The sequence below is a fragment of the Helianthus annuus genome, chromosome 10 (assembly GCF_002127325.2).
Source record: "Helianthus annuus cultivar XRQ/B chromosome 10, HanXRQr2.0-SUNRISE, whole genome shotgun sequence".
Taxonomy (NCBI): Eukaryota; Viridiplantae; Streptophyta; class Magnoliopsida; order Asterales; family Asteraceae; genus Helianthus; species Helianthus annuus.
The window spans coordinates 121,152,772-121,165,340 of NC_035442.2; the positions used below are offsets into that span (position 1 = coordinate 121,152,772).

General features: G+C 35.4%; 1 protein-coding gene across 1 annotated transcript; it reads right to left on the reverse strand.

The window, feature by feature from the left end:
* Nucleotides 1–5,962: 5,962 nt before the first annotated feature.
* LOC110885785 (ABC transporter G family member 11) lies at nucleotides 5,963–9,616 on the reverse strand. The gene is made up of 8 exons (XM_022133495.2): nucleotides 9,269–9,616; nucleotides 8,961–9,040; nucleotides 8,109–8,573; nucleotides 7,930–8,016; nucleotides 7,638–7,757; nucleotides 7,355–7,552; nucleotides 6,772–6,858; nucleotides 5,963–6,677 (listed from the first exon to the last, which is right to left on the reverse strand). Exons 1-8 carry the CDS (start codon nucleotides 9,558–9,560, stop codon nucleotides 6,045–6,047), a joined length of 1,962 nt encoding a protein of 653 aa, XP_021989187.1. The 5' UTR covers nucleotides 9,561–9,616; the 3' UTR covers nucleotides 5,963–6,044.
* Between the last annotated feature and the right edge of the window lie 2,953 nt (nucleotides 9,617–12,569).

Here is a 12,569-nt window from a genome sequence, read left to right on the forward strand (position 1 = left end):
AACCATTCAACTGGGATAAATATATATCAGCTGATGGAAAAGCTTGTGTGATCGATCAAGATGATGAAAAGCTACCCGAGGGGTTTAACTGGGAGAATTTTAATTTGGATGATTATATTCCTGACAACGCTTCAGTTCACAAAGCTTTTGTTACCAAGATAGAAGAAGAAAGTGATGATGATAGTACTGAGTACTATGCAAAACAAATGAGAGATCATTTGAAGATGTTGGCAGAAAGTGACAGTGAGGATGAAAAAGTTAAGCAGAAAAAGAAAAAGGTAAAGACACCGGTCAGCAGTGATGAGGAAGATGTACCGGTAGTGAGAAGAAAAGTAAAAGAATTTCAAAAGTTCATAGTTGATGAAAAAGTTGATGCTAGTGAAATGAAAGTGAACTGTGAAACTTGTGTAATTCTGAAAAAGAAAAACAGTGAAATGCTTAACAACATGAACAGATTGAAAGAGTCGTATGACGTGTTGAACAAAGCAATGAACTTGTATAATCACACAAGTGAAGAGCAGGAAACAACGATGAAGACACTTCAAGGAGCGTTCATGGTCAAGCAAAAAGTTGTGAACAATTATATCGAGAAGTGTGCTGCTCTTGAACAGAAACTGGAACTTCAGAGGATTGAAACTGAAAGAGTTAATCGTTTGTTGAAAAGTTACTCATGTTCATCTTATGTCATTGACAGGATTTATCCGACGGCTGAAAGCTTGAAGGCATTTGAGGACAATGATGTAATCGAAGAAAAGAAAGTTTCAGAAGAAAAGATTAAAGAAAAGACTCCAGTGAAAAAGACTAAAAAGAAGAAAGACACTGAAGAGACGGCATCTGGTAAGAAACAAAGTGTCAGTTACAACAAGTGTCCACCCCCGCTAGAAAATGGATATTTGTCTAGAAATCCAAATTCTGAAAGAGTCCAAAAGGCGACAAATTTACAGTGGGAGTCAGAGTCCTCAGTCAATTTACTAGAAAGTATAGATGTCGTGTTTACGTCGTCCGACACTGATCAACAATCTCAATTAATGAAGAAAGTCGTGGATCATGTGTTAGATAACGATGAAACTGAGGAGTCAAAGTCGATGTTAAAGTCAGAGTCGATGTCAGAGTCAAAGTCTGAGTCCAGCATTCCGAATCAAACAGAAAAACAGGGAAAAAGAGTTTACAGTAATGAATTCCTGTTATCAAAATCTAATTTGAATGACGAAACGTTTAAAGTAGCTTATACTTTGAATGGTTCAGACAAATTATATTTTGATGAGGAATTTCCAATAAGAGGTGTCAAAAATGAATTGATCAAAAAGGTTTTCAAACTTACATAAATTAATATTTCTGAAATAAAAGATTTAAATCTTAAAGGTAAACCTAAACCTTACACCTCAAGAGTTCAACAAAGGTTGAACAAGAAAAAAGGTTATAATTATGGTTCAGGTTTTCAAAAGAAACCAAAACATAACTGTAATTTCAAAAAGAAAGGTCTTGGATTTATTCCAATAGAAAAACAGAAAAATGAAAAATATGTTTGTGATTTTAAATCCAAAATGACATTTGTTTCAGGTACGTCAGCAGACGAAGAAGAAAAGAAAGATTTCTGGAGGCAGTCAAACAATGAGTTTCTTGCAAAGAAGCAAGATGAAATGAAGAAGATGACTGAGCAGAAGAAAGATATGAGAACCTGTTTCCAATGCAACACTGTTGGACATATTGTCAGAGATTGTTCTAAGGCAATATCACCAAAACAGGGAGTATCTCGTAAACTGAAGAACAAAGTTATTGAGTTTGAACCATCACTTGATAGAACCAAATTGTTCAAAAATTCAATTTTTGAAACTGGTGAATGTTCAAACAAATTTTACAAGAAAAGAGCTAAATCTGATAATCAAAAATGGGTTGTTAAGAAGTCTGTTGAATGCTCTAGCGATGATTCTGATAGGTCAAAATCAGAGGAGCTATCTTCTGGTGATGAATCTGATTCCACAAAATCAGAGGAGCCATAGGTTGATTAAAAAAATGAAGCTATTTTGAAATATGAAAAATCAGTTCCGACTGTGGATGATGACAATTTTCCATCACTTCGGGCTGAAAAATATAAGAAGAAAATTGGTAAAGTTGAAATTTCTAACCAATTTTATAATGATAAGCAGGTTTTTGATGTGGAAAAGGCCTTTAACCCCAAGGTAAAACATATCTTTCGTAAGATGATTGACCGAAAAGTCAAAGGGGTTAAAGAGTTTTATGAGAAGAAGAGAGGAGGTAAGAAACCGAGTGTTGATGACTCGGTGACACCCAAGGCTGGTCAGGCTTGGGTGGATCTTTTCTTTGAATGAAAAACCTGACTTGCCGGAGCTCCCAGGTTGGTAAGCGAGGAGCAGGTATCGGCATTTTTCTTGAGAAGATTTATTCGGTAATGTCATCGTACAAACGGTAAAAAGGTTTGTTTGTGTTTTACTTACAAGTGGTAAGAAGATTTGATTGTGCATACTTGCATATGGTAAATCAAGGACATTAATTTGTACTTGCATTTTCCTACAATTAATTGAAAGACAATATGATGAACCACATCCCCGAACCTACAAATAATATACCTACAAGTGGTAAAATTAACTAAACTTATTTTCCGGAAAAACCATTTTGGTTAAAACAAACTTAAGTGTTTTGAAATCTAAATGGGAAAATAGTTTGTTGATAGGGGGAGTTCTGATTGTTTATGCCAAGTGGATGGCGATTTGAGGTGATTTGATATCGGTTGTCATGTTTCTGTATAGTTTGTTTTCAATTTTCTTTAATGTGTTTGCATTTTAGGGGGAGTAGAAAATTTCAGAAAATCCAAAAACATTAGAAAATTTGAAAAAGCCAAAAACATATAAAATTCAAAAATGAGTTTTGTTGTATAAAAGAGGAAATGATAGTACATCAGTGGACTATCACAACATGCTAAAGAATTGGAAAGTTTAAAAGTGATAAACAATCTTGCTGCGTATATGCCAGTAGGTTTTTGCACATTTAGTAAATTGTGACGAGATATAAATCTAAATTCAAACTTGCTTATTTTGTGCGTAACAATTTCTTGGATATATGGGTAACCCCCGAAATCTTGTTTGAAAGGTCCCTCTTTCTGAGATACTAGGTCTTTATGCTTAGTGATATCTGGGGTATTATCCCAGGACTTCTGCTGAATGGAAATTCTGACCTAGTCCCCGTATAATACTTTCCGCAAAAGCTTGAAAAAGTGCAGCCCTCAGCAAATTGATGAAACAATAAAATTGATAGTCATTGCTGCTGAAACAAAAGATCCTCTAAAGGGGACACACCAAAAGTCGAACCGTAATCTCTCTGCTGAACGGAAGTTCTGACCTGAGCTCTGATGATTTCGCATCTAACCCCTTACAGATATCATCTAGGTATACTCACCTATAAGACTGAATATTGGGATCTGGATACGGGAGTATATTCAAGTAGTGGGACACGCGGATAAGTTTAAGTGTTTAAAACATTAATATCATAGCTCGGATCAGTTGAAATTTGTGTGAAAATTTAAAGCGGATCAGTATACTGACAATCTAAGTGAATTGTTTAGAACTTAAAATGAAATGAAGCTTAACGGTGTTGGTGATGTGTCTCAGAAACTGATATGATCCTCTTACACAAACTCACAAAAATATTGTATGTAAATATTTCTTTACTGCATTTTATTCCTTTATCTTTCAAAATTCCAAAAAGATTTTAAGTGTGTTTTAGCATAAATTTTTGAAAAATTCAAAAAGATTTTCGACAACTGGTGTTGAAAAGCTGATTTTCAAAATTCCAAGTGCTAAACATGATGACATTTGGTTTGGGAGAGTGTGTTTTAAGAGTTTATATCATACAAGTGGTCATCAGATGTTGTTAAAAAAAGAATACTCTTGAAAGTGGTTCACTAGAGACTAGATGTTAGACCATTTTTTTGGTGTTTCAAGTGGAGTCTGAGTTGCAAAAAGTCAGGTTCTGATCCTGAGATTGATTCTACTGATGAAGATTGAAGAGATCAACATCCGAGGGAAGAAGTTTGTAGGTGATGAAGGAGAAAGAGAAGATAGAGATTGAGGATGCTTACAATGTCAAATATTTCAGAGAGAAGCCCAAATGAAGACTGATAAAGACTGAAGATGCGAAGAGTCGACACTGAAGACTCCGTCAACATCCGAGGGGGAGTTTGTTGGTGCATCTATCTGCCGTCTACGTCTTGTATTGAGTCTTGTTTAGAATAGGTTAGATAAGGGCACAAGAATCGAGAAAACATATTTTGGAGCTGATTCCGCTCGATATGACATTCTGTCATTTCAAGCGAAATCACTAGATTCTGATTCCGCTCGTGTGTTTATATCCTGATTCCGCTCGTATGTTTATCAGCTGATTCCGCCCGAAACGTATAATGTTGATTCCGCTTGAAATGCACGAGCATGTTCAAGCGGAACCCCTGGGACTATAAAAGGGTCAGTTGGTGCAGAATCTGTAGGAAATGTCTTCGGGTTTGCAACGAAGTGCTGCCGAAGTGTTGTCAGAACTGTATACGTCATTCAATCAATAATATCAACAGTTTAAAGTGTATATTGGGTGAATTGAACTTGATTTGTCTGTTTCCGCCGTTCAAATCAGGAATAGTTCTTCTGATAGACTCAATTGGGTCCGAATTCGATCCTACACTTCGAGTTCATCTTTAATTGTACCGATGGTCAGTATAAACCTAATCAAAGTTGTGATTATGGTTATGAGTTTGTAATCAATATTAGAGTTTTATTTTATAGGTTAATAAGACTGAGAGTTATTTAATCCAAATTCATCATATGTTATTCGATTTAATTGTATGTGAAAATTGAAGGGTGATTTAAAAATATTTAATTCATTAGTATTTAATTAAAAGTTTGAATCTTTAGATAAAGTTATTTAATTTTATGTATTTAATTAAAAGTTTGAATCTTTAGATAAAGTTATTTAAGTCTATGTTTTTTACTGGTTTGTTAAAGTTAAAATGGAATTAAAAGTGGTGTTTGAGTAGGATTTGAAGACTTGTTTAGCAATGTTGGGATGGGGTTATTGTTAGCATGTGAATAGTTATAATAGACGAAAGAGTCGATCTTGATTAAAATCAAATTCATTGTTCGTGTTTTTGAGCCTGATTGCCAACAACAATTGGTGTCAGAGCTTTTAGGAGTCAGATTTTAAGAAAGGGGAGCAGTCTCCTTGGTTGTGAGGCTGAGAACACAGAGGAGGAGCAGGGTGCGATCGAAGGAAACAAAAGAGAGCCGGCAATTGTGACCCGGGGTTACGGTGTACACGAAGTTTACGGTCAAAGAGAAAAAAAACATGTAGACAAGCATGCAAGTTTATCACAAAGAAGAGACGAATGAACATATATGCTTAGCCGTTAGAGCCCACAGGGTGGGTACGTGATAATATCACGGAAACAAAAGTTCAACGCGTTATATTGTATTTTTCCACCCCCACCTCTTCATATAACACGTTATAGCATCACGCGATTCGATTTTCGTTATTTTTTCAACGCGTTATTCTTTTGTTTTGTGAGTGTAATTGTTGGTTGGGGGAAATTTTGGGTGTGGTGGTAAGTGATGACCACCCCCACTAAAAAAGGTTGTGAGTGATGGAAAAATGGCTGATGACATGGCGGAACTTGATTGGTGCTTGTGAGTGATAGAATTCTATCACTAGTGACCACCCCCTCCCCTTAGCACTTAGCAGACACTTTCGCAAAAGCCTTGCAAGTTGAGACTTGATACGATTGAAAGAAAGATTGGGCATCACCTCTATGTAGCTTAAAGGGCAAGTATTAGTATTTAAGTATTAGTAACCTCCACCAGTATGGGTGCAACGGTTCATATTTATCACGATGATTTGATGATTTGTACGTAGTACTCTCTGTATATATGTATATTTGTTGCCCTTTGAATCCAATATATTTTTGAGTTCCAAGATGTACTTGGAGTTGCAAGCTAGCTTTATTTAGAAAGTATATGTAAACACGAAAGAGAGATACTACAAGGATTCTACTTTACACAAGTAGAACTCAACAAGAAAGCTGTAATAATAGGTTTCACCCTCTCTGTTGTCTTTATAGTGCAGAAGAGTATTACCCTATATACAAAAACCATTCCAAATAAGATTCCAAGATCGTTCCACTTCGTGTATCCCATCTCGACTTGCAATATATCCTTCAATATCATCTCCCCATCAATGGTCGGAGGACCACCCAAGTATTCAGGAAACTTACGACCCTCAAACTCATTTTTGTACATTCCTTGTAATGCATACCTATGGAATGAAACATAGTACATAGGGTATTTCCATATTACTTGAGGGAGATCATTTGGCAACTGAAAAAATCCAGCACTTAGTATCATCAATCCTTGGATTCCAGCACCTGTAATGATGCCCATGAGCAAGTTTGGCACGACGGTGGCTACAATCATCATAAGGCACTCGACGAGCAACATTGATGCGAAGAGCACTAGTGCAAAAAATATGAATTGTTCGTATTCTCTTTGAAGTCCTGCAAGCGAGTAAGCTATTACTCCTGGGATCAAGGATATGACAAGGAGGTAGGGAGTTGAAGAGATCATATGGCTGATAACAAAGGAACCAACACCATAATGTCCATTTAATCTTTCCCATTGAAAAACCTACAGAAATATTATTGCAACATAATTGTCAAAAAAGTTACTCATGTCAAGCACATTATGTTTCTTCAAAACCACATGAAATGCATCAACAAACCTTCATTTCCTCCACGAATGAGGGGAAACCACCAATGGCCAAGAGGGTTAGGAATGAAGAAACAAACACGAGTATTGAAATCCTCGCCTGTCATTGTGAACCATAACAAACAGTTCTTGACATCCATATGTAGATTGATTGAAACACTATACAAACAAGCCAAATTGGCATTCCATAACATTTTCATAATCGACAGCAGCAGTATCATTTACATACGCAACATACAAACATTGCAACAAAAATCTGGCTAACCATGCTACTATGTCACCATTTTTTATTAAAGAAAACTTCTTCTAATCTACAATCTAAGGTGTAAGCATTATTCATTTCAAACAGTGGAGGTAACACCGAACCATCAATTTGAAATTACATGTTACAAACATAAGCATAAAGATCTACTCTATATAAGAGGTAATAGATTCCAACATATATGTGAAGTTATCAACCACACACTTTATTTAGTTATGATGGTGTATCATGTAGTAATTAAAATCATTATGATGGTTGGTTTTCATGTACTTAATCGTAACTTCTCTATATAAAGAGATGTATACTACAATTTCATATCTTCAATATAACTTACATTTATGGAGCCAAAATCTGGTCTGAGATTATAGAAGATTGTTCCTACCGCAAAACCCAAGACAATATATATGCCAAGTCGTAACCAGTAATATCCTATATCACGGTACATGTTTATGAATGATCTTTCTGCAAGCACCAGGCACTGTGTAATGGAACTAGCTTGCAGGCTTCCTGTTTTCTCAGTCAAGCCTTCTGCCTACAAAATTCACAATCTTCATTATCTGCTACTTTATTCAGTGTAGTCCTTGGTTATTAAACAACACCAAGTGAGATCAATGTACCTGATGATCACATATAGCAGCTATTTCACCTTTAACGTCCATATATATCGCAGAGGACTTGTAGGATTCAGAAAGTACATCTATTACTTTCTCAACAGGAGTACTTTCACTATCAGTGTCCTAAAAGTGGGAAACGAAGAACCGGTTAGATTTTGTGACAACCTTTTAAGTCGTCAGCAACTTTAGTCTTCACAATCTTGCTGCTCTTTATTAGAAATTTGATCCAGGAAGACTCTAAGTCTTTGGATACATAATACTAGTTCATGTGAAAGATAAAACAATTATGAACTACCTCATCAAAATCTGTGTTGATAGTTATCAGGAAATGATCTGAAGGGCTTTGTAGATCAGGACAAGGAAAACCATTTACTGCAAAAAACTAGTCATAACGAAAAAAAATGGGTTAACTTAATTCATGGTTTTGTGATATCTCTTTCTAATAAAAGTTGTCATGATAAACAATGAGATTACTTGATTTGCTGCAAAAGTAGGACCGAAATATATTGTTTTCCCCGAAGAGAGAAGACAAAGACTGTTAAAAAGGCCAAAAACTTGACTACTGGGTTGATGGATGGCTGCTAAAACTGTCATCCCATATTGTCTAGTGAGCTTTTCAATCCGGTTCATGACAAAATACGATGCTGCACTGTCAAGACCACTCGTAGGCTCATCAAGCAAGAGAAGCTTAGGGTGTGTTAAGAGTTCTAAGCAGATGCTTACACGCCGCTTTTGGCCACCACTAAGTCCTTTGATTCCCCAGCCTCCTATTCTTGTGTTCATGGAATCTTGGAGACCCATCTCCCTTATAGTTCTATCTGCTCTCTCCCTCTTCATGGATCTTGGCATGGCCTTGGGCAGTTGCAGTTCAGCAGAGTAGTAGACCATTTCTTTAACCGTTAGAGTCCATGTTAAAACTTGTTCTTGAGTCATATACGCCTAAATTATTTTAAAAAGAAGGGTAAGTAGGACCACTTTGGTGTGATTGTAACAAAATCAAGAAATTATAGCCTCTAAACATCCCAACTAAGGATCAAATATTGCAGGAAAAAGATGTGTCTTTTGTATGTAATAATTAAATAAGGATCAAATATATGCCCTGTTTGTCATAAAACGTGTTTGGATTTTTTTGGGTCATTCATAGTAATGTTATGACCCTGAGATCTATGAATGTAGTTTTTAAAAGACTTAGTTTTGCTATTCAAAAAGGGTTAGTGGTGCAGTTTGTTACCCGTTTACCATCTATCCCGATGTAAATAAAGGTCATAATGGTTATTTTACCGAATTTGAATCAAAAAACTATTCGCGATAAGATTGTTCTCATACCAAAGTGCGGTGCGTAAGCCTTTGTTTTTGTCCATTAACTAGAACCCGTCCGGTGTGCCTCGTGTTTGAAGACAACCTCCCTGTAATTGTACATGTAAAAACATGAAAATCTACTTAATTTTATACCCCAAGGATCGTAAGATCTACTTTAGCATGCCAAATTTAATAAAATATACTTTGGAAATATATGAGATATGCATATATAATGGAATAATAGTTACTTATAAATGATTTAACCTAATGCATGTCATTAACAAATAGGTTACAAGCTTGTGAAATATGCAAGGGTAAAATGGAATAATATATACCAGCCAAACAATCAAGGAGAGTGGACTTGCCACAACCAGAAGGACCCATAATGGCAACAATCTCTCCAGGTTTAGCATAACCAGTGACACCATTAAGTAAGGATCTACATTCATCTGTCCCTGCACTCCAATTTGAACTTGAAACAGCCACACGAACATCCTCCCATGTCAAATAGGCTCCCCTCACCCTTTTATCGACTTCATGACACTCAGACTCGACAATTTCTATACCCCATGCTCCTTCATCTGGTTCAGGACATATGCCATTGTTATTATATACCAAACTACCCATGCAAGATCAATTCAGAACCAAAAAATAAAACTATATGTGTTGAGTTCTAGGTAGCTTGAAAAAGGTTAGCAGAGTGAGGGCTTCATATATAGTAAGAGCATAGGAAGTGTCAAGACAAGCAATAAGAGTTCTGTGGATGTAATTCCTTTTACTATTTTTTGGATTTTGGGGACCGTCAATCATCATGATTTAGTTGTAATTCTGCCTAAACGTGAGCATACAAAATTTTTACAGTAAACTTTCTATTAAAAGCTATAAAATTTAACTGAAAGTTGGTTTTACAGAAAGAGAACTTGAGAACTTCTTAAAATAGTGATGTTGTAAACATGATTTAATCCCTTTAAAATAACAACATATACATTTTTTATGGAAAATTATCAAAATATACATGTCAACTTTAAAAATTAACAAAACTAGGTTTATCACTGTCGCCGCGTTGCAACGAACTTCTTTTGTTATTTAGTTTGTGTTTACATGTGTTTTGAAATTACTACGAGCGCGTTGCACACGGAACCGCTAACAAGAATAAAAAGAAAATATAGAAAAAAACACTTAAAGATAACCGAAAGAAACTCAACCAAAAAAGTTGTGTGGTAATGATGTTGTTCGTATGAAACCCGTGGTCAGAGATGAGCTAATGGTACTGGGTATCAGTACCGAATTTCCCGAACTGAAAGATGTTAAGTACCAATTGAGTACCGACTTTTGGTGTTCCTGGTACCGGTTTATACCTTTATATACCGGTACCGTAACCGGTATTTTCGGTACGATTCTGTATCGGTTGGCACCGAGCTCATCTCTACCCCTGAAACTAAAAAAAGAAATCATGAAAAGTTGAAGAAAACAATAAAAAAAAGTTGTACGATATCGTTGTTGTTCGTACAGTACCCGTGCTCAGGTATCAGCAAATGGTACCGGGTAGCGGTACCGAATATCCCGAACTAAAAGATTTTCAAAATCAATTCGGTACCGAAGTTTTCCATTTTTTGTACCAGGCTGATGCCCGTTTTTATCTTCATGTACCGATAACTAACCGGATCGTACCGCTATTTTCGATACTAGTACCGGTTGACACCAAACTTATCAAACTTAAAAGAGTAAATTACGATTTTGGCCTCTATAATTATATCACTTTTACCTTTTTAGCCCAAAACGGAATCTTTTAAAATCTGAGCCCCCAACGTCTTTTTTTAACCCTTTTGGCCCCTAACACTAACCTCATCCATTTACTTTTAAGGCCAAAAGGGTTAGAAAAAAAAAAGACGTTTGGGGCCAAAAGGGTTAGAAAAAAAAAGCTGGGGGCTCAGATGTTAAAAGATTTCTTTTTAGGCTAAAAAGGTAAAAGTGATATAACCACAGGGGCTAAAATCGTAATTTACTCAACTTAAAGTAATGAAAATAATAATTATTATTGTTATATTAAAATAATAAAAGTATTAAAAAACTATATATTTTATTATAATATTTAAAACACTACTAAAAATTTCGAATTTGAATTGTTTTTGACCAAGTTCTCGCGGTTTTTTCATTTGTTCTCACGGTTCTCACAATATTTAGCGTTCTCATTTAAACATTCTCCTATATATATAGGGAGAAGATCATGCGAGAACCACCTCTTATTGTGAGAACCGCGAGAACCAATGTGAACACACCAAAAATGCCTAAAAATAGCTAAAAATTACACAAAAAAATTTTTTTTTCGAAGCCAAAAAAAAATGTTTAATTTTTTTTTTATTTTTTTTTGGCTTCTAAAAGTAGCGATTTTAACATGAAAAATTAAAATATTCAAAAAAAAATTTTAGATTTTTTTTTATTTTTTTAGATTTTTTTTAGATTTTTTTAGGTTTTTTGGGGGTTTAGTTTTTAGCATTTTAGCTTGGGGGGGGGGGGGTTTAGGTTTTTGGGCGGTGGGGGAGGGGGGTTTAGGTTTTGGGGGGGGGGGGGGTTAGGTTTTTTTTAGGTTTTTTTTAGCATTTAGCTTGGGGGGGGGGGGTTAGGTTTTTTTTGGGGGGTGGGGGGGTTTAGGTTTGGGGGGGGGGGGGTTAGGTTTTTTTAGGTTTTTTAGCTATTTTAGGTTGTGTTCACATTGGTTCTCAAGGTTCTCACAACAAGGGTGGTTCTCGTATGAGCCCCTCCCTATATATATATATGTATGTATATATATGTATATATGTATGTATATATATATATATATGTATGTATATATATACACACACACGATGAGATTGAGCAGGCAAAACATATTTATTTGTTGTGATTTCCCCATATATAGAGTGATTGTTGTATTCTTAAAATTTTAGTGTATATAAAAATCAGGTTAGAAATTCGTGTATTAAACGGGGTTGGATAAGTGAAATATTAAAGAATTTTTAATAAGCGTAAGAAATAATGCTAGTAGTTGAGAAAATAAATACTAAATAAATAAATATTCATAAACTAAATATTAATAAAGAAAATTATAAATAGCTGAGGAAAAATAAGCAGAAAAGACTTCAATAAGTTAATTATTTATTAGGTATAATTTAGATTCATAGAATATTAGAAACTGAGTATCTTTGTTTGGAAACAAATATTGATTATCACAACAATATTCACATACTGGGAGTTATCATCAAGGAATAGTTTTCAATGAATTATGAAAGATGTGACACTTCGGGTTTTCCTGTACATCTCATTTTACGATATAATTATGTGAATGGATCGAGACTTATTTATTTGATGACTGTTGAGTTGATTATATGATTATGTGTGATATGTGATTAATGTGTCGATTAATATTGATATTATTATTATAAGACCAACCGCACATTTAAAACAATGTGTGCGACCAGATGGCCCAGCCACACACTTCCTCAATTCCTCGTACACTTCTTTCAAATTTGACTGGAAATCGCACACCCCTATTGGCCCAGGCCCAATTTCATTGACAGCCCATGATGAAACCCTAAAGAGGCCGCATGGTCATTGGGACCGCACACATGAATGTGTGTGGCATCTTTGCCGTCCCTA